General features: G+C 43.4%; 1 protein-coding gene across 2 annotated transcripts; it reads left to right on the top strand.

Annotated features, from left to right (window-relative positions):
- The first annotated feature begins 1,454 nt into the window (after positions 1-1,454).
- On the top strand, positions 1,455-19,087 carry LOC100194622 (adenylate kinase 1-2). Of its 2 annotated transcripts, NM_001139707.1 has the most exon segments (7): positions 1,455-1,526; positions 6,259-6,311; positions 7,143-7,178; positions 7,690-7,853; positions 8,155-8,271; positions 16,565-16,756; positions 18,632-19,087. In NM_001139707.1, coding segments are annotated over 6 exon segments (585 nt in total). In that variant the 5' UTR covers positions 1,455-1,526; positions 6,259-6,304; the 3' UTR covers positions 18,701-19,087.
- The last annotated feature ends 4,702 nt before the right edge of the window (positions 19,088-23,789 follow it).

The raw sequence follows: 23,789 nt of genomic DNA on the forward strand, positions 1-23,789 counted from the left end.
CTCTCATGGCTCAAAGTGGAGGAGAGATTGATGTCATCACTACTTGTTTTTGTAAGAAGTGTTGACAAGCTGAATGCACAAAGCTGTCTGTTTAATCTACTAGCACACAGCTCAGACACCCATGCATACCCCACAAGACATGCCACCAGAGGTCTCTTCACAATCCCCAAGTCCATAACAGACTATGGGAGGTGTACAGTATTACATAGAGCCATGAGTACATGGAACTCCATTCCACATCACGTAACTGATGCAAACAGTAGAAGCAGATAAAAAAACGGATAAAAATACACCTTATGGAGCAGCGGGGACTGTGAAGAAACACACACACAGGTACAGACACATGCCTACACACATGGGTGCTAGCACACACTCTACACGCATGTACATTGTTGTATTCTTGTATGGTGGTATTATGTATTTTATGTTGTGGATATGTAGTGGTGTAGCGATGTTGTATGATGTACTATTTTTTTGTGTGTGTAATGTACGTGTCTTGATGTGTTTGTACCCAAGGAAGAGTAGCTGTTGCTTTGGCACCAGCTAATGGGGATCACTAATAAAATACACAAAAATACAAATGAGAGTTTGGAACATTAAAGACTATTATATCAGAATAATATTTTGTCGATAGAACATTATATACCCAAGCTCTCGAAATATAAAAGCTGAGCTGTGCTGGGCTTGGTTAAAACCCTGAATGGGAAACTAAATGATCAGCTGTAGATCAACTCTCCAGTAGGAGGTGCTGCCCAGCCCATTGTTTAAACAAAAAAAAAAAATATATATATATAGTGTATATAATGTTGAATTAATGACGTTTCAAAGGTACAAATTCAACACATTTTATACAAGGTTTGTCTATGCTGAAAATTGGTTACAATGATGACATAATCCTGAGGTTGAAATTTTACCCTCAAAACAACAATTGATAAATATTTTCAAATCCAATGTATTTTCCATGTAGATTCCACGTCAGAATACATTGAGAAATGACATTGAAACAACGTTGATTCAACCAGTTTGTGCTCAGTGGGCTCCTTTGTACAGTAGTTGTGTGTTTCCCTACTGACCTCCCCAGCAGTTGGTTCAGTCCATATTAAAGGAACTACATCTCAATCTGCAGTTAGTTGATAATCCCCCCCTTAACTGACTTCCTCATTAGCTTGGTGTCTCCCTAGCTCTCTCTCTTTTCCCCTCGATTACATAACCTCTCCTTAATGAAGCAGGGCGTAAAATTTAAATGCAAAGAGAGCAGCCGCGGATCGAACACACAACACAACAATAATTAATCCTTAGAGAAGCACACTGCCTGCAAACCCTCCCCCCCTCTCTCCTCCTGTCTCTCACCCTCCCTCACTCTCCCTCTTTTCCCAGAATGCACTGGTGTCTGAGCAGGCTGAGCTGCGCTATAAAAAGGAGGAGGAAGGAGAGGGAGGGCCACCGTGCATCAGGGACACTGCTCAGACACACACAGGATACAGGGACAGTCACACTGGTGGACAGATCTGCACCGTTACAGAGAGGTCAGTACAGTACAGACACACAATGGCAGCAGCGCAGAAGAAGAGAGAGTGCAGGAAGTATGGCTTGGGGGCTTGTTGTGCTGCAGGAAGACAGAGAGAGGCTTGTGAGGGAATAGTGGGCAGGGCTGCTTGACTGGCTGGAGAGAGAGAGAGAGAGAGAGAGAGAGAGAGAGAGAGAGAGAGAGAGAGAGAGAGAGAGACTGTGCAGTGGCGCCTGATCTTAGCTGTAACTGCTTCTCTGATGCAATTCATTTAGAGGCTATGAAAGGCTGACAGCCAAAGGAAGTATGAGTCATTCTATGTGTCATCCACCATGGCTGTGAATGGACTAGACCATCGCACAGTATTTATAAATCTCAGTGACTGACAAGAGCATGCCTAGGCTGCATGCACAGAAGGAGATAAAAAGAACAGGCATGGCTGGATTTTGACACACTCATCTTTTATTGAGCTGTCATGAAGTTCAACTGGAATTTCCTACATGTTCCTGTGCCTGTCCTGTTGCTTCTCCCCTCATGTTATTTTTGCATTCCGACATAGGCCTACCTTATTTGCAGTATGGCTCTATTTACAGCATGTTGCATTGATATGAGCTGCTGCATGCCTTTTCATGCTATTGATTCTTCTCAGTTAATGGTGCAGCTCCAAAACAGCGAAGCCCTACAGCCTGGAACTCACACACACACACACACACACACACACACACACACACACACACACACACACACACACACACACACACACACACACACACACACACACACACACACACACACACACAAAGCTACAGTAGATCTCTCTCTCTCTCGCTCTTTCAGACTACAGAATATCATAACTCAGACTGGGCTGATGATGTCAAATAGTTTCCCTGCTTTCCCTTAAAGGCATATCACCACTATTAAAGTAGCAGTACCACAGGAGGACCACATACAATATGGTACATCACCTGCGTTGCACAACAGCGAGCAGGGGACACTGCAGTTGTAATGACGGATTATGTGCTTATTGCTAAGTACTCTATGCTACACTTTCATTGGCTTTCCCAGCTGCAAGTGCAATACAGCATTCCATGTGCTTTCTGGGAATAGTTGACATGGTATCTGGGAACAACTGCATGGGGGACTGACAGGGTATTTTTATAGCTGGGGAAAGAGAGGTGCAAAAAAAATTAACAGTCAATGTGGTCAACATTGTGCAGCGTAACATAATATAACACACATGTTACGCCTCATGTCAAATCAATCATACTTCATAACGGTAACCCCAGCTGCCAGGGGCATGTCCCTGACTGGAGGCCATGAGTGTTTGGCATTCCAAGTAGGCTGGAGACCCTGATGAGGGCACCATAATAGGCCAGGATGGGAGTCCCAAAAGGGCACGGCACAGACTCAGATGCCTGGGTGACATTTACAAAGACCACAGGGTCAACAGCCCCTACATAAAACCTGCCACCCTGGACCTGGACTATTGAGCCTTCAGAAAAAGGAAGATAGAGTAGATCCTCTCAGCTCTGTCAGGTTGGATGGGGGGTGTTGCTGCACAGTTATTTTCAGGTCTCTCCAGAGATGTTAGATCGGGTTCAAGTCCAGGTTCTGGCTGGGCCACTCAAGGACCAGCCAGAATGGGGTGGAATGGGGTGAATGGGGTGGAATAATCTTATCAAGCACTGTCTAGTGCAGCTAGACATGTGTAGACACATACACCAGACAGTGTGCAAACAATATGGCCGCTCTATTGAAACACTTTTCCAATGGTGAAATTTATACTCGAGCCTGTCTGTGGAACACGGCTGAGCTGTGACCTTTTCCTGGTGCATTATAAAAAAAATCACAAAGCAAATGAAAGGACATCTATGCTTAGTGCTACTAGTCACCTGCCTACCCATTTCTTTGGCAGTGTCACTGCAATAATTAATCATAGGATATTTTAAACCAGAAACACCTTCTAGTGTGTGTGGTTGGTAACCTGTAAGTTTATGCAATGAAAACTACTGCCATGACACGAGAAAACATGCAAACATTATTCTATTCAGTCCCTAATGAATCTGAATATCCTGTTTTCTCTATGGAGTTCAACGCAGGATACTCAAACCAACAAAAGGTCACTAAGTAACCAAATAAACCCTTGATTATGTTCCACTGTACTCAGGTTCAGGCTAGAAGAAGGGCTAGTCTGTGTTAGTGTATCTGATGCTGCATTCTAATGATTCCCTTCTGTAGACTGGGTCAAGTTACATTTTTTTATTTTTTTATTTCACCTTTATTTAACCAGGTAGGCAGTTGAGAACAAGTTCTCATTTACAACTGTGACCTGGCCAAGATAAAGCAAAGCAGTTCGACACATATAACAACACATGGAGTTACACATGGAGTACACATGAAGTAAAACAAACATACAGTCAATAATACAGTAGAAAAATGTGTCTATATACAATGTGAGCAAATGAGGTGAGATAAGGGAGGTAAAGGCAATAAATAGGCCATGGTGGCGAAGTAAATACAATATAGCAATTAAAACACTGGAATGGTAGATTTGACAGTAGATGAGTGTGCAAAGTAGAAATACTGGGGTGCAAAGGAGCAAAATAAATAAATAAATAAATACAGTAGGGGAAGAGGTAGTTGTTTGGGCTATTTATAGATGGGCTATGTACAGGTGCAGTGATCTGTGAGCTGTTCTGACAGCTGGTGCTTAAAGCTAGTGAGGGAGATAAGTGTTTCCAGTTTCAGAGATTTTTGGAGTTCGTTCCAGTCATTGGCAGCAGAGAACTGGAAGGAGAGGCGGCCGAAGGAGGAATTGGCTTTGGGGGTGACCAGTGAGATATACCTGCTGGAACGCGTGCTACGGGTGGGTGCAGCTATGGTGACCAGTGAGATGAGATAAGGCGGGACTTTACCTAGCAGGGTCTTGTAGATGACCTGGAGCCAGTGGGTTTGGGGACGAGTATGAAGCGAGGGCCAGCCAACGAGAGCGTACAGGTCGCAGTGGTGGGTAGTATATGGGGCTTTGGTGACAAAACGGATGGCACTGTGATAGACTGCATCCAATTTGTTGAGTAGGGTGTTGGAGGCTATTTTCTAAATGACATCGCCAAAGTCGAGGATCGGTAAGATGGTCAGTTTTACGAGGTTTTACATTCAAGTTACATAATATACAAATGGTAGTGTGTTTCATCTGCAAAATACTTGGTCAATCAGAGATGTGTGGAGAATCTGAGGAAACGTTATTCTCACATACATTCTCACAGTGCATTCGGGAAGTATTCATACCCCTTGACTTTTTCCACATTTTGTTATGTTAAAGCCTTATTCTAAAATTGATTACATTGTTTTCCCCCCTCATCAATCTACACACAATACCCCATAATTACAAAACATGTTTTTTTATTTTTTTTAAATCAAAAAATTAAATATCACATTTACATAGGTATTCAGACCCTTTACTCAGTACTTTGTTGAAGCACATTTGACAGTGATTATAGCCTCGAGTCTTCGTGGGTATGACACTACAAGCTTGGCACACCTGTATTTGGGGAGTTTCTCCCAAATTTCTCTGCAAATCCTTTCAAGCTCTGTCAGGTTGGATGGGGAGTGTCGCTGCACTGTTGTTTTCAGGTCTCTCCAGAGATGTTCGATCAGGTTCAAGTCCAGGCTCTGGCTGGGCCACTCAAGGACATTCAGAAACTTGTCCCAAAGCCACTCCTGCGTTGTCTTGGCTGTGTGCTTAAGGTTGTTGTCCTGTTGGAAGGTGAGTCTTTGCCCCAGTCTGAGGTCCTGAGCGCTCTGGAGCAGGTTTTCATCAATGATCTCTGTACTTTGCTCCGATCATCTTTCCCTTGATCCTGACTAGTCTCCCAGTCCCTGCTGCTAAAAAACATCCCCAAAGCATGATGCTGCCACCACCATGCTTCACCATAGGGATTGTGCCAGGTTTCCTGTCTCGGAGCTCTACGGACAATTCCTTCGACCTCATGGCTTGGTTTTTGCTCTGACATGTACTGTCAACTGTGTGACCTTATATAGACAAGTGTGTGCCATTCCAAATCTTGTCCAATTGATTAAATTTACCACAGGTGGAATCCAATCAAGTTGTTGAAACATCTCAGGGATGATCAATGTAAACAGGATGAACCTGAGCTTAATTTCGAGTCTCATAGAAAAGGGTCTGAATACTTATGTAAATAAGGTATTTCTGTTTTCAATTTGTAATACATTTGCGAACATTTCCAAAAACCTGTTTTCGCTTTGTCATTATGGGGTGTTGTGTGTAGATTGATGAGGAAAAACATTTATTTAATACATTTTAGAATAAGGCTGTAACGTAACAAAATGTGGAAAAAGTCAAGGGTATGAATACTTTCCGAATGGACTGTACATTATAAGAAAGTAGCAAGTTCAGACGCAAGTGGTTATTCTCACTTACACATTTTCTCTTTTGCTTGGACATCAACTGTCTTAATGTCAAAACTGAGAAAGAGTATAGGCTTTAGTACAATATAATGAATATGAATGTTTTCAGATTAGATTATGTAATTTGTGGTAATTCACTTTTGACAGAGATTCGTAAGTATACTAAGATAAACTACTGACCGATATTACCATCTTTGAAATGATATGGGTGACTATATTAAATAAGAAAATGAGATTGTTTAACCAAAATATTTGCATGGAATCAAATGCAGTCGAAATGTGATACTAGCTCTGAATGTACAAGCTAACATCTGTATTCTCAGTCTTCTATTTCAGTTAAAAGGAACCACCCTTACATAACAGATCAAGATGGCAGGTAATTATGAGAAATTATATTATGTTGGTCAGCCTTTTACATAACACTGTTTTCATGGTGGAACTGCATGCTTAGGCTATGGTGACCTCTGTTGGTTATTCTTGATATTGCAATAGCTGAAAGGAACATACTGTACCTTTTAACACAACACACATGGGAAAATAGTTTACATGAGTTTGTAGCTACACATTCTATTGTTGTTGATTAATCGATGAGTGAACATGGATTTCTTAGCAACGTCTTATAGCTACTACTTATCAATGACTGATACGTTTTTTCCATTGAGAGATATATTTGCACTGCTTGTGCAAATCCAATCCAGATGTAAAAAACTCAAAGACTTTACTAGAAAGTACTTTGTATTCCCTAGTGACTTTAACACTGCATTTCCTCATGTGGAAACATGTAAAATAACTCAGAATATTATGCATAAAAATCCCAAATTGCTACCAAGTTTGTGTAACTACAGTGAATTTGGATAAACTTACCCCAGAATTCTAGTTAGGGGCCATCTTCTATGTGGTCACAAAGCATTGTGGTTGGTTATAGTTGCCAAGGTAACTCCATTGTAGTCTAATTAGGCAGAGTAGAGCATGGCAGGCTAGCTCCAGTGCAGTGTTGTGAGGTTCCGTGTCAAGATGGGTTGCTCAGCCAGCTGCTCTGGACGAATTGTCCATTCTGATGATGGTTTGTTACACTGTCACATTTAAAAAAATGTTTACTTGGTTCACTCTTAGCAAGCTGCAGGGTTAATAAGTAACCTAAACGTCTAAAGTTGTTTCTAGAACTACCAAGACTCACATGCTGCTCTGTTGTCTCTGTTCCTTCTAGACAAAATCAAGGACGCAAAGATCATCTTTGTTGTGGGTGAGTGAAATACATTTTTCCTCTAATTTTGTGAAACCACACACAAAATCAAAATCAACACCATCAGGCAACACAATACAAAATGTGTACATGTTCTAAACGCCTGATATTCATAGGCCATCATTGTAAATAACAATTTGTTCTTAACTGACTTGCCTAGTTAAATAAAATAAAAATAAATAAAATAAAATATTAGATGTGTAGAGAACACTTCTCTTGAAGGAATGCACTAAAGTATACAGTAAATACATACAACAGTCCTGTGTCATAGACTTCCAACCATCACTAAGGTTATGGCTTGATGGAATTCACCAACCACCACTAAGGTTATGGCTAGATGGGATTCACCAACCACCACTAAGGTTATGGCTAGATGGGCTTCACCAACCACCACTAAGGTTATGGCTAGATGGGCTTCACCAACCACCACTAAGGTTATGGCTAGATGGGCTTCACCAACCGACCAAACACCACTAACCCCTGGCCTGTCCTTTTTGTATCTGTCCCCAAGGCGGGCCTGGCTCTGGCAAGGGCACCCAGTGTGAGAAGGTGGTGGCCAAGTATGGCTACACCCACCTGTCCTCCGGGGACCTGCTGCGTGCTGAGGTGGCCTCCGGCTCTGAGAGGGGCAAGACCCTCCAGGCCATCATGCAGAAGGGAGAGCTCGTACCCCTGGTGAGTTGGACAGCTTATAGAATCATATCCACAAAGCACTTACTATGTAACATCACGTCAATTAAATGTTGTTATTACAGCAATTATAGTCTAACTTCATACATTTATGGTATAAGGTATAACCATTTGTGCTGAACTCCTTGCAATAAGCACCAATAAATCAGGTAAATACCAATTGTAATAGGGGTGTTATTGTGTTCATAGTTATTTTTCAACACAGAAGTAAAACTGTTCAAACATCTTTCTATGAGGGTGAGTGTGTTTCCTGTCAATAAATAGTACATGTGCTTCCCTCCTATAGGACACAGTCTTGGACATGATCAAGGATGCCATGATCGCTAAGGTTGACGTGTCCAAGGGCTTCCTTATTGATGGCTACCCCCGTGAGGTCAAACAAGGCGAGGAGTTCGAGAAGAAGGTAAGAGGAGACAGGAACATGGAGACACATTTATAAAATCCTTACTCTTCCCAGGGGCAGACTTTGTGATTTGGAGGTCCCAGGCAGAGGCCAGTCTGAGGCCACCCCTGCTCCCCACCCTTCTCAAAAAGGTGTTATGGGATTTATAGTAAAGACATGTCATTTATCTGTAAAAATGTATTACCTTTTAATGTGCCATGAACACAACCAGTCATGATATTTTCATCTGATTGTCAAAAAAAATCACTTAAAAAAAACTGGTTACCTTAGTATGTTCATCCAAAATAATTCCAGCATGCGAACAGTGCACTGTGCACCCGCCAACTTTCCTTCAATTCGCAAGTGGCTCACCAGAGAAAGCATTTGATCGAGCGAAATAGTGCCCTTCTGTCTTACGATATGTAGCCCATGTATCTGATACTGTCTGGCCAAAAAGAGTATGACATGCCTTAATCTTTTTGGCCAGACACCATCCGATACATGAGCTACACATACACATACATGTCCTCTGCATCGACGACGATGGCAGTATTATCAGCAGCACCTGTCTTTTTTACCAAAGAAATGCATATTGTATCTCCCTAAGCTAACACAGAATTGTTTTAAGATCAAATCAAATCAAATGTATTTATATAGCCCTTCTTACATCAGCTGATGTCTCAAAGTGTTGTACGGAAACCCAGCCTAAAACCCCAAACAGCAAGCAATGCAGGTGTAGAAGCACGGTGGCTAGGAAAAACTCCATAGAAAGGCCAAAACCTAGGAAGAAACCTAGAGAGGAACCAGGCTATGAGGGGTGGCCAGTCCTCTTCTGGCTGTGCCGGGTGGAGATTATAACAGCACATGGCCAAGATGTTCAAATGTTCATAAATGACCAGCATGGTCAAATAATAATAATCATAGTAGTTGTCGAGGGTGCATCAAGTCAGTAACACAAGAGTAAGTGTCAGTTGGCTTTTTCATAGCCGATCTTTGAGAGTATCTCTACCGCTCCTGCTGTCTCTAGAGAGTTGAAAACAGCAGGTCTGGGACAGGTAGCACGTCCGGTGAACAGGTCAGGGTTCCAGCAGGTCTGGGACAGCAGGTCTGGGACAGGTAGCACGTTCGGTGAACAGGTCAGGGTTCCATAGCTGCAGGCAGAACAGTTGGAACTGGAGCAGCAGCACGGCCAGGTGAACTGGGGACAGCAAGGAGTCATCAAGCCAGGTAGTCCTGAGGCATGGTCCTAGGGCTCAGGTCCTCCGAGAGAGAGAAAGAAAGAAAGAGAGAAAGAGAGAATTAGAGAGAGCATATTTAAATTCACACAGGACACCGGAAAAGACAAGAGAAATACTCCAGATGTGACAGACTGACCCTAGCCCCCTGACACATAAACTACTGCAGCATAAATACTGGAGGCTGAGACAGGAGGGGTCAGGAGACAGTGTATAGCCCACAAAGATCTCCGCCACGGCACAACCCAAGGGGGGGGGGGGCAACCCAGACAGGAAGACCATGTCAGTGACTCAACCCACTCAAGTGACGCACCCCTCCCAGGGACGGCATGGAAGAACACCAGTAAGCCAGTGACTCAGCCCCCGTAATAGATGGTCATACCAAGGATAATTTAGCTATTTGATTTTGAATTTTAAGACCCCTGTAGGTATAAAAATATATATATTACAAAATGATTTGATGAAACATTGAATTTGGCTTTACTGCTATTAGCCCACAAAAAAGTGTTTAATAACAGATTAATACATGAAAAAAACTGCCAAAAATCTATCAAAAGGAAGTATGTTTTGAAGTGCCTGTCCTATATCTTAGAGAAATAAGCTACAAACATAATAAGAAATGATCATGGAACTACCTGTATACCTTTGATGTGGAAATAAAATGTTCAGCCCGGTACCAGGTTACCTTCAGATGAGTCTTGTGGAACTTCAGAGAGCAAAACAGAGAACAGATGTTAGAGATACTTTCATGAGAAGATTGATTTTCGGGATGTCTCCTGGTCTGACAAACAACTCTGGAGCTAGGGCCACTATCCACCGCTGATGTTGAAGGCAAACATTGGCGGATGTGGTGGATGAGACGTAGCCCATGCAAAACAGATATCTCTATCTTAAACAGATGGATTTAAATTTTTTCAATTATTTATTTATTATGCCTCAAGAACAATAAATTATGTGAACCAGCCTTGAACAAAAGAGATCTCAGAAGACCTAAGATTAAGAATTGTTGAGTTGCATAAAGCTGGAAAGGGTTACAAAAGTATCTCTAAAAGCCTTTATGTTCATCAGTCCACTGTAAGACAAATTGTCTATAAATGGAGAAAGTTCAGCACTGTTGCTACTCTCCCTAGGAGTGGCTGTCCTGCAAAGATGAATGCAAGAGCACAGCACAGAATGCTCAATGAGGTTAAGAAGAATCCTAGTGTCAGCTAAAGACTTACAGAAATCTCTGGAACATGCTAACATCTCTGTTGAAGTGTCTACGATACCTAAAACATTAAACAATAATTGTGTTCGTGGGAGGACACCATGGAAGAAGCCACTGCTGTCCAAAAAAACCATTGCTGCACCAGGATGTTCCACAGCGCTACTGTAAAAATATTCTGTGGACAGATTAAACTACAGTTGAGTTGTTTGGAAGGAACGCACAACACTATGTGTGGAGAAAGAAATGCACAGCACACCAACATCAAAACCTCATTCCAACTGTAAAGTATGGTGGAGGGAGCATCATGGTTTGGGGCTGCTTGCTGCCTCAGGGCCTGGATAGCTTTCTGTCATGAATTTCCAAGTTTATCAAGACATTTTGCAGGAGAATGTTTGGCTATCTGTCCACCAATTGAAGCTCAACAGAAGTTGGGGGATGCAACAGGGCAACGACCCAAAACACAGAAGTAAATCAACAACAGAATGGCTTCAACAGAAGAAAATACATCTTCTGGAGTGGCCCAGTCAGAGTCCTGACTTCAACCTGATTTGAGATGCTGTGGCATGACCTCAAGAGGGCAGTTCACACCAGACATCCCAAGAATATTGCTGAACTGAAACAGTTTTGTAAAGAGGAATGGTCCAAAATTCCTCCTGACCGCAGGTCTGATCCGCAAATACAGAAAACATTTGGTTGAGGTTAATGCTGCCAAAGGAGGGTCAACCAGTTTTAAATCCAAGGGTTGACATACTTTTCCCACCCTGAACTGTGAATGTTTACACGGCGTGTTCAATAAAGACATGAAAATGTATAATTGTTTGTGTTTTTAGTGTAAGCAGACTGTGTTTGTCTATTTTTGTGACCTATGAACTGCTTCTCTTCTAGTTTTTATGAGAAGTATTACTGTGATGAAAAATCCAGATTGTCTGCAGAATCAAATAACTTTCAGCTCAGACACCCATTCATACCCCACAAGACATCCCAACGGGATCCTCTTCCCAGTCCCCAAGTCCAAAACGAATTCACAGCAACGCACAGTTTTATATAGAGCCTTGATCTCATGGAACTCCCTTCCAGCTCCAATCACTCAGGCAAACAGCAAAATGACCTTTAAAAAACGGATTAAAAGACAACTCATGGAATGGTGGGGACTGTAAGGGGACACACACAAACACACCCACACACAGACACACTCTAACACACTCATATTTTTTTAGTTGTAATGTTTGTATTATTTTTTTGTTGCATTGTTTATATATCGTTGTGTTTTAAATGTGTGTTTTGTTACTTGCCATGTTTTATGGTTTTTTTGTGGACCCCAGGAAGAGTAGCTGCTGCTTCTGCAAAAGTTAATGGGGATCCAAAAAAACAATCTACCAAATCACACACTTTAAAAGACTGTAGAATGAATATGCCTTAAGCCACACCCCTACAAACATCACCAGGTGATGGGATTGCACCCCTCTCCACTATGGCCACATTTTGAGTACCGTAATTTCCGGACTATAAGCCGCAACTTTTTTCCCACGCTTTGAACCTCGTGGCTTAAACAATAACGCGGCTAATATATGGATTTTTCCCGCTTTCAATTTTTTTTGAAAGGAGATGACTTCAGTGGTTTCAGTGCACAGGAGGAGGAAGATAGTGATCAATGACTTTCTTGGTAGGCTACTGTTTACTGCAAATTTTTTATTTTTTGTTACAAGCCGTGTTTCTTTAAAGCCTATTTATTTTTGTTACAAGCCGTGTTTCGTTAAAGCCTGTGTAAAGTTATTTAAAAAAAAAATATTAAATTCAGTGGGTGCGGCTTATATTCAGGTGCGCTCAATAGTCCGGAAATTACGGTAGTCTGTCTGTAAATCTTAATGTATTTTGGAGAAGTGTCACTACCGAACATCCGAATCCATCAAGAAATATGTCAACTTATGGTTTTGGGACTAAAATATATGTTTGCTGGGATGCCCACATGAAAGACAGCCAGCCAAATGTAAGCAATGGGGATTTTTTAAAGAACAATATCAGTCAAAATTGTCTAAACCGAAACGGTCACAACCAAAACAATTGACACAATAGAGATATCATCTTTGTATCTGTGCCAGCATGGAGTCTGTGACAGCACCAGCAGCACCATTAAGGCTATCTCCAATCTAAAGTTGCATGCGCCATGCTCTACCAACTGAACTACAAAGGACCACCATGTGGGTAGTGGACAAGTGCAAACTTCAGGAAAAAGTGTAGTGTATTGAAATGCATAGCCAGCAGGGGGGGCTCCAATCCTCCAAGATCCCAAACATTGACATCTATTTGGCCAAAACATAGAAGTCTATAATGTGCTTTACTTTACTGTACTAAACTGTACCCTGCGCTCTATTGTACTGTGCTGTACTGTAACCTACTCTACTGTACTGTACTGTACTGTGCTCTGCAATACTGTAATGCACCCTGCTGTACTGTACCCTACTTAAGTTTACTTTACTTGAGTTTCTAACAATTGAAGAAAGGGCTCTTGGACTCTTGATCTAGTGGTCTTGGTCTTGAGACCACTCAAGACCACACACAGACCTACCTCTATGACTAACACTTGACGGTAAAAGTAAAAACAATAAAGTCAAAATAAAACATAACGAAAAGTAAGTTTGAATGACACTGAGGGGCAGTGTTGTTACAGTTAATGCCGGTTTGCCTGAGGCTGATGAGGTACAGGTATTTGTACACATGCAATATGCACACACTCTCATTCAAATGCACACATGTGCACATACACGGACACACACACATGTAAATAGTGCCATACATGCACTCAAACATTTTCGATTGGCCTTGCTGTTATGGTTTTTTGTTGTCCTTGATGTCTTTTGTTTTTTGCATTGTTTTCTGTTTTCCTTCCTGTCTTTGTCTTTTTTCTCTTTTGTTCATTTTGTTGGTTGTTGGTGCATTGTAGGGGGTGTCTTGGGGGTGGGGAATGGATGGTTGAGGGTCCACTCTAGGGGAACTGTGGGGGGGATCTTGGAGGGCTGGTGGGAGATCTGTCGACGTGCCCTTGAGCAGGTCGTTGACCCTGGTTGCTTCTGTGTGTCACACTGGATGGGAGGCTGTTAGATGACTAATGTGATGTAGTTGTTGAGCGGCTTCATTGCAAGTATATCGTACGTTTTAAATATTCAATATTCAATATTCAATAAAGTAATAATAAACACTTGACACTGAAATGCCTGGTATTTGACCAAAATAAAGATAAAGTGATCATTTAAACATCTAACAACATACAAATGCTTTATGCATAAGTAATTCGATCATTCAACAAGTTTCAGATTCATACAATCAACATTGAACATTTTACAGTGTCACGTCCTGACCAGCAGATGGAGCTGTTGTAGTAGTTTTGGGGTCAGGACGTGGCAGTCTTGTGTGTGTGTGATTGTTCTGTGTTGGTCTTGTGACTCCTGATCAGGAACAGCTGGGGATCGTTGTTCCTGATTGGGAGTCATATATGTAGGAGTATGTTTGTCACTTGGTTTTGTGGGTAGTTGTTTTTGCACTGCGTTGGTGAGCCTGCAAAACTGTTTAGTGTTGTGGGTATCAGTTATTGTTTTGTCAAGTGGATGCGTTACTCTTTTTTTGTTAATTAAAATATGAGTATCCACAACTCCGCTGCATTTTGGTCTTCCCTGCAACACAACGAAGGATTTTGTGACAGAACTACCCACCACCAAAGGACCAAGCAGCGGAGAAGAGGACAGAGGCAAGTGAGGGAGGAATGTTGGAAGCAGCGCGCTCGGGAGGTGATGGATTCCTGGTCGCTGGAGGTGTTGACGGAGAGGATTGACTGGACATGGGAGCAGTTGCGGGCCCACTGTGACAACCTGCCTGGGAGGCAGGTAGAACCCGAGAGGCAGCCTTAATAATTTTTTAGGGGGGGGCACAAGGGCTATTTGGCGGGGCGAGATTACAGCCCCATGCCAGCTCCCCGTACCCTTGTAGGGCAGACTGGACAGGTCCCGTGCTTTGGGGTTGGGGCTGTGGTGAGGCCTGGGATTTTCAGGCCGGTAGGCAAGGTACCAGCGCCCGCATGTGCCAGGGCGAAGTAGGCATCGCGCCGGAAGGGGTGATGCCAACCCTGCGCTCAAGACCGCCAGTGCGCCCTTTCGGTCCGGTGTTTCCCGCTAGACGCACTAGCATGGAGGTGCGTGTCTCCAGGCTGGCACGTCCAGTACCAGCCCCACGCATCAGGAGTCTAGTGCGTCAGCCCAGCCTCGCCAGTCAACAGTCGCCAGAGCTGACCGCCAGTCAACAGTCGCCAGAGCTGACCGCCAGTCAACAGTCGCCAGAGCTGACCGCCAGTCAACAGTCGCCGGAGCTGACCGCCAGTCAACAGTCGCCGGAGCTGACCCGCCAGTCAACAGTCGTCGGAGCTGCCCGCCAGTCAACAGTCGTCGGAGCTGCCCGCCAGTCAACAGTCGTCGGAGCTGCCCGCCAGTCAACAGTCGTCGGAGCTGCCCGCCAGTCAACAGTCGTCGGAGCTGCCCGCCAGTCAACAGTCGTCGGAGCTGCCCGCCAGTCAACAGTCGTCGGAGCTGCCAGTCAACAGTCGTCGGAGCTGCCGGCCAGACTGCGCTGAACTGCCGGAGTGGCCAGACTGCGCCGGAGTGGCCAGACTGCGCCGGAGTGGCCAGACTGCGCCGGAGTGGCCAGACTGCGCCGAGCTGCCGGAGTGGCCAGACTGCCCCGAGCTGCCGGAGTGGCCCTCCTGTCCTCCGGCCCAGCCCGAGGGGCCCGTCTGCCTGGCGCAGCTATCGGCGCCACCGAAGTGGGCGATGCCGAGGGTGGAGCAAGGTCCACGTCCTGCACCGGAGCCACCTCCAGGATAGGTGGGTTGGGGAGGGAGGGTGTAGCACAGTGCCGTCGTTGACGGCAGCCACCCTCCCTTCCCTCCCTTATTGTTTAGGGGTTATTGTTTATGGGTTTTGTTGGGGATTTTGTTTGTTGGTGTTTTGTGTTAGGTGCATTCCGGGGTCTGCACCTTGAGGGGGGGGTACTGTCACGTCCTGACCAGCAGATGGAGCTGTTGTAGTAGTTTTGGGGTCAGGACGTGGCAGTCGTGTGTGTGTGTGATTGTTCTGTGTTGGTCTTGTGACTCCTGATCAGGAACAGCTGGGGATCGTTGTTCCTGATTGGGAGTCATATATGTAGGAGCCTGCAAAACTGTTGTGGGTATCATTTATTGTTTTGTCAAGTGGATGCGTTACACTTTTTTTGTTAATTAAAATATGAGTATCCACAACTCCGCTGCATTTTGGTCTTCCCTGCAACACAACGAAGGATTTTGTGACATACAGAGAAGAATAGAGATGATATTTCTCTCAATAAAATGTAAAGGTTTTGAAAATCAGGCTAAAAATCATGTTTTTACTATTTTGTTAATTTAGTATGCGAATCGAAAACGAATCTGTAATAGAAGGTTAATCAAAACGATCATTACTGTGCATGGTTCTCCCTTTATAGCAACTTTTCCCACTATGTTTCAGCAGTGACACATTTAGTGGGGTGGTAAGGAATTCAGGTAAATATTTCAGATATGCAATACAAACAAAGTGTGTGAGTAGTACATACGTCTGTCTACCTGACATGTGTGCTAAAAGTTTGGAGAAATAGGATTTAAATGGACATTTTTACACCAGTTCTGTAGAATGACCCATACATGAACTTATGAGGTGTCCTTTCCATTCAAAAATCACCAATAGCTCAATATCCCTCTATTTCCCATAGTCCTTCTCTCAATAAATATTTCGAGTTTTGCCCATCACCTCCCACTTCAGAGGACTATATAATTTCAAAAACCTTTGTGTTCACCATTATGTTTGTCTTCTCACAGATCGGAGCCCCCTGCCTGCTGCTGTACATTGACGCCAAGGGTGAGACCATGGTCAAGAGGCTGATGAAGCGCGGTGAGACCAGCGGCCGATCTGACGACAATGAGGAGACCATTAAGAAGCGCCTGGACCTGTACTACAAAGCCACCGAGCCAGTCATCGCCTTCTACTCCAGCCGCGGCATCGTCAGGAAGGTGAGACTGGAACAAATAGCTATAGGCTACTGTCATGAGATAAAAGATAGAGGAAGTTTGTCATGTATGACAGTATGTCATAGCACAGTGGAATAAAAACATATCCATTTTATTTTTATTTTTAAATGGCATGTAAAAAATATACTGCTCAAAAAAATAAAGGGAACACTTAAACAACACAATGTAACTCCAAGTCAATCACACTTCTGTGAAATCAAACTGTCCACTTAGGAAGCAACACTGATTGACAATAAATTTCACATGCTGTTGTGCAAATGGAATAGACAACATGTGGAAATTATAGGCAATAAGCAAGACACCCCCAATAAAAGGGTGGTTCTGCAGGTGGAGACCACAGACCAATTCTCAGTTCCTATGCTTCCTGGCTGATGTTTTGGTCACTTTTGAATGCTGGCGGTGCTTTCACTCTAGTGGTAGCATGAGACGGAGTCTACAACCCACACAAGTAGCTCAGGTAGTGCAGCTCATCCAGGATGGCACATCAATGCGAGCTGAGGCAAGAAGGTTTGCTGTGTCTGTCAGCGTAGTGTCCAGAGCATGGAGGCGCTACCAGGAGACAGGCCAGTACATCAGGAGACGTGGAGGAGGCCGTAGGAGGGCAACAACCCAGCAACAGGACCGCTACCTCCGCCTTTGTGCAAGGAGGAGCAGGAGGAGCACTGCCAGAGCCCTGCAAAATGACCTCCAGCAGGCCACACATGTGCATGTGTCTGCTCAAACGGTCAGAAACAGACTCCATGAGGGTGGTATGAGGGCCCGACGTCCACAGGTGGGGGTTGTGCTTACAGCCCAACACCGTGCAGGACGTTTGGCATTTGCAAGAGAACACATAGATTGGCAAATTCGCCACTGGCGCCCTGTGCTCTTCACAGATGAAAGCAGGTTCACACTGAGCACATGTGACAGACGTGACAGTCTGGAGACGCCGTGGAGAACGTTTTGCTGCCTGCAACATCCTCCAGCATAACCGGTTTGGCGGTGGGTCAGTCGTGGTGTGGGGTGGCATTTCTTTGGGGGGGCCGCACAGCCCTCCATGTGCTCGCCAGAGGTAGCCTGACTGCCATTAGGTACCGAGATGAGATCCTCAGACCCCTTGTGAGACCATATGCTGGTGCGGTTGGCCCTGGTTTCCTCCTAATGCAAGACAATGCTAGACCTCATGTGGCTTGAGTGTGTCAGCAGTTCCTGCAAGAGGAAGGCATTGATGCTATGGACTGGCCCGCCCGTTCCCCAGACCTGAATCCAATTGAGCACATCTGGGACATCATGTCTCGCTCCATCCACCAACGCCACGTTGCACCACAGACTGTCCAGGAGTTGGCGGATGCTTTAGTCCAGGTCTGGGAGGAGATCCCTCAGGAGACCATCCGCCACCTCATCAGGAGCATGCCCAGGCGTTGTAGGGAGGTCATACAGGCACGTGGAGGCCACACACACTACTGAGCCTCATTTTGACTTGTTTTAAGGACATTACATCAAAGTTGGATCAGCCTGTAGTGTGGTTTTCCACTTTAATTTTGAGTGTGACTCCAAATCCAGACCTCCATGGGTTGATAAATTGGATTTCCATTGATTATTTTTGTGTGATTTTGTTGTCAGCACATTCAACTATGTAAAGAAAAAAGTATTTAATAAGATTATTTCTTTCATTCAGATCTAGGCTGTGTTGTTTAAGTGTTCCCTTTATTTTTTTGAGCAGTGTATATACAATGTGACAATACACCCAAGTGTCTCATCTCACATCTCTCTGAAAACTCTAACACTCTCGCTCAGAAAATACTCTTCACTTTACAATGATGATGCCACCCCCTTTGTAATCTAATTTCATGCCTTTCTTTCTCTCGTTCTCCTCAGATCGACTCCGAACTGCCTGTGGATGAAGTCTTCGGACACGTTGCCAAAGCTATCGATGGCCTGAAGTAAAAAGCAAACATGACTGGATCTAAATTTATTTTTTGTTATTTTTTTCTAAATGTCCATCTTATGCTGAAAAAAGCAACAACTTGCTGAGCCACCTTGGTTATAATGAAAGGCCATTAAAGAACAGTGATGCCTTAATTCAACACTGTACTTCTCCTTCAGCAATAATCTCTTGTTACAGTTCACCAACCACAACCGACACCCATATACGGCCATATTTACAAGAATGTCATAACTTCCTGAGAGTCTACTGTTCACTTCCTGTTTGCCTGCCATGTCTTGTCCACACTTACAGTACAGTGTGTTTGTGTGTATGTATTGTGTGTGTGTGTGGTTTTCTAAAAACCACACCTGTTCCTCTGTCTCATTAAAACATCACCTTCAAACTAACCAAACAACTGCATATTTATTTAATATCTGACAGAAGAGACCTTCTCAATGGGATAAATAATAGGTTGATACAATCTCACAGAATAACACACACACACACACACACACTTACCGTTAGTGCTGATCTCAGCTCTATGTAATTAATAGAGGGGGCTGTCAACACTTCGCCTGACCTTACATGTACAATGCCTTCCTGGGTTGGGCTCTGCTGCACTCTCTATGCTCATGTGTCGCCATATGGGCACTGGAGTATGTGGGAAAGCATGGAGGGTAGACTCCTTTATGCTTGGTGCTAAATGCCATGCATTGACAGACATGGCAGCAGGCCATATCCATCCTTCAGACATTCAGGATACAGTATAGTTCTCCCACTGCAGGAATAAAGTACAATAGTAACCAACAGTTGTAAAAGAAAATATAGTATGTTCATATTTTATTCCACACTCTAACACCTCATGATATGTCTCATTACATCACATAACAGATCTGCTGTATCTTGAGGGAATCCTATTTGAGTCAGAAAAGGATGTTCATATAATAGGTAAGATATACAAAACCTTGCAGAGAGCCTATCCAACAGACAATCTTTTAGAAAAAAATATAAACTATTGGAATCAAGACTTAAAAAGAACTGATATCAGCACAAGATGGAGGAATGTTGGAACATAACTAACAAATTTACAGTTAACGTTCTACGTTTAATCCAGTATAAACAAATGTACAGAATATATTATACAAGACAAAATTCACAAATTCTACAGCACAACAGCAGAGGCATGTCTTAAGTGTAAAACTAACGACACAATAATCCATGCCTTCTGGGAATACTATAAAGTCCAAAAGCTATGGGCGGAGTTATAAAGTTGGCTGTCAGAAGTATTACACTCTAAAAAGAAAAGGTTCCTGGAAGATCTTTTAGTGGTTCTTCAAATTGAAACTGTGGGGGAACCTCTAAGTTCTTTAAAGAACCCCCTTTAATGGTTCCTTGAATAACCTTTTGGGGTTTCCCCCCCATTATTTGTATTATTAATCAGCCTAACAATAACAACAACAACAACACAATAGTTTAGTAGTCAATGTTTATTATGATTTTAGTGGCAAAGCAGAATTCAAAAATCTAAATATTAGGTAAACTCCCAGCAGAGCTCCAAGTTCAGTCAATATATCCTCTGGCGTGTTAATGTGTTGATATCCTTCGTATCCATAGCAAGAATGATTTTGCAGTGCATGGTGATCGAACAGGTTTCCAGTTATATTCATCAGCGGTGTAGGGAGGATGAAATCTGTGAATACAAAAATAATAATTATACAGATGATTAACAAAGCGTGCACATGGCAGTATTCATACCTTGGTTTTTGTGGTAAATGTGAATGAAAAAACTGTTCACTTTTGACAACGGTTTTCATACACATACCTTGTCCATAATGTAGAGACCTCTGGGATCTTCATTGAAGAGTTCAGGAAGGAAGAAGATGGCTGCTGTGACTGAGTCCTATAAGGTTTTAGAGAAACCATTAATACAAATTAGATGATAGCCTACATGTGATCCATATAACGTTATGTGACAAACCAATACCAATTGTACACAGTGGTGGAAAAAGTATCCAATTGTCATACTTGAGTAAAAGTATAGATACAGTACCTTATGTCACGTTGGTAACAATGATTCGGGAGACGGGCGCAGGAATGGTTATTAGGGTTTTTTGTTATACCCCAAATTACGGCGTGCCGTATAAAGGCATGGGGACAAAGACCAAACAAACACATTCACAACACACAGGGTTGAAACCCAAACAAAAGAGTGAGTACCTTGAATAAATACACACGGGCACAATGATTAACACACGGGACGAAACCCGTAATCATCTGATCAATCCACAAGGGCACGAAAGACCAAAACACACAGCACAGGTACTCATTTACATTTACATTTAAGTCATTTAGCAGACGCTCTTATCCAGAGCGGCTTACAAATTGGTGCATTCACCTTATAATATCCAGTGGAACAACCACTTTACAATAGTGCATCTAAATCTTTTAAGGGGGGGGTTAGAAGGATTACTTTATCCTATCCCAGGTATTCCTTGAAGAGGTGGGGTTTCAGGTGTCTCCGGAAGGTGGTGATTGACTCCGCTGTCCTGGCGTCGTGAGGGAGCTTGTTCCACCATTGGGGTGCCAGAGCAGCGAACAGTTTTGACTGGGCTGAGCGGGAACTGTGCTTCCTCAGAGGTAGGGAGGCGAGCAGGCCAGAGGTGGATGAACGGAGTGCCCTTGTTTGGGTGTAGGGCCTGATCAGAGCCTGAAGGTACGGAGGTGCCGTTCCCCTCACAGCTCCGTAGGCAAGCACCATGGTCTTGTAGCGGATGCGAGCTGTCATACTCACACGCACCAACGGACATTGTAACACTAATCAACCCCCCCCAATGGAAACCAAAGGGCACATATATACAAATACTAATCAGTGGGAATAGGGGACAGGTGTGCGTGAGGAAAGTTCCGGAGGGATCCGTGAAAGTACCCCACCCAGACACGCTGCTACCGCAGCGCAACAACACCGTTCTCGAGGACGATCACAAGAACGTGGTGCGGGTCGATCAGGACCCAATGAAGCTGCCGAAGTTGCGTCGTTGTCAGACGGGCCAGTTGCCGCTGCCGAAGTTGCGGCGGTGTCGGACGGACCAGTAGCAGTGGCGTCGGACGGACCGGTTGTGGCGGCGTCGGACGGGCCAGTTGTGGCTGCTGAAGTTGCGTCGTCGGACGGACCCATTGTGACGACATCGGACGACCCAGTTGCAGCTGCCAAAGTTGCAGCGGCGCCGGACGGACCAGTCGCAGCGTCATCGGACGGGCCATTCCCGCTGTCTCCCTCAATGGTTGATTATTCTGTCACGTTGGTAACAATGATTCGGAGACAGGCGCAGGAATGCGTAATCATTTTTTTATTATACCCCAAATTACAGTGTGCCGTGTAAAGACTAAATAAACACCTACACAACACACAGGGTTGAAACCCAAAGAAAAGAGCGAGGAGTACCTCGAATAAATACACACTCGCACAATGATTAACACACGGGACGAAATCCGTAATCATCTGATCAATCCACAAGGGCACGAAACACACAGCACAGGTACTCACACGCACCAACGGACATTGTAACACTAATCAACGCACCAATGGAAACCAAAGGACACATATATACAAGTACTAATCAGTGGGAATAGGGGACAGGTGTGTGTGATGAAAGTTCCGGAGGGATCCGTGAGACCTTAATAGAAATGTACTTAAGTAAAAGTGAAAGTCAGCCAGTAAAATACTACTTGAGTAATAGTCTAAAAGTGTTTGGTTTTAAACATACTTAAGTATCAAAAGTAAATGTAATTGCTAAAATATACTTAAGTATCAAAAGTAAACAAATAAATAATTTAGAATTCCTTATATTAAGCAAAGCAGATGGCACTATTTTCCTGTTTTTACATTTTTCGGATCGCCAGGGTCACACGCCAACACTCAGACATTATTTACAAAAGATGAATTTGTGTTTAGTGAGTCTGTGTCATAGAATAAGTCGTACTCATCCTTAAAAATGTCGTACTGGAGAGAAGAGGACCAAAACGCAGCAGGTATGTGTATGCTCATCGTGTGTATTTATTTACAGACTAAATGAACATCAAAACAACAAAACGAACTCACGAGAATGAACGAACAACCAACAGTCTGGCAAAGCATAGGCTCAACACAGAACAATTCCCCACAACCCCAAAGACAAACACACACACCTATATAGGACTTCCAATCAAAGGCAACTATACACACCTGCCTTCAATTGGAAGTCCCAATCATCAACCCAACATTTAACAAACACAAACCCCCTGCCACATCCTGACCTAGACTAAGCAATCCGCCCTCTGCTGGTCAGGACGTGACAGTCTGCCAGAACAGAGGCAGTAGGGATGATGACGTGTTCTCTTGATAAGTGGTGAATTTGGATATTTTCCTGTCCTGCTATGCATTCAAAATGTAACGGGTACTTTGGTTGTCAGGGAAAATGTATGGAGTAACAAATACAATATTTTCTTTAGGAATGTAGTGAAGTAAAAGTAAAAGTTGTCCAAAATATAAATATTCAAGTAAAGTACAGATACCCAAAAAGCTACTGTAGTAGTTTAAAGTATTTTTACTTCAGTACTTTACACCACTGATTGTACATACCTTGTTTGCCTCCCTGTCAGTATACCGGCAGACACAGAGACACACAAATAAGTGGGCAGTTCAGTCATCTGTGCCCAAAGCAGCTAACGCCTTCAACATATTTTTTGTATATCTTTGTTGATTGACATCCATTGAATTGTGTACATTTTCTGTTTTAGAAAGAATTTTTAAAGGGAGAAAGTTCGAAACTACACAGCCATTTGCACAAATGTGAAAAAATACATGGTATCATCATACAACAATATCAATTGAGATCCTACAAGGGAGAAACCTTACCTTAAATAAAGGAGATCTTAAAATGTTTAAGAATGTCACGACAGTACCTAGTTTGACGGTAGGACAAATAATAAGGGAAACAACTTGTGTGTAAGGGAAACAACTTGTGTGTACCATCATGTATTAGGATACCAAAATGGGCCAGTTCAATCAGCCTTTTACATTGTAACCTACATCACATAAAACATATAACAGTAAAAATGTCATGTCAGATT

This window comes from Salmo salar, chromosome ssa01 (genome assembly GCF_905237065.1).
Source record: "Salmo salar chromosome ssa01, Ssal_v3.1, whole genome shotgun sequence".
NCBI lineage: Eukaryota > Metazoa > Chordata > Actinopteri > Salmoniformes > Salmonidae > Salmo > Salmo salar.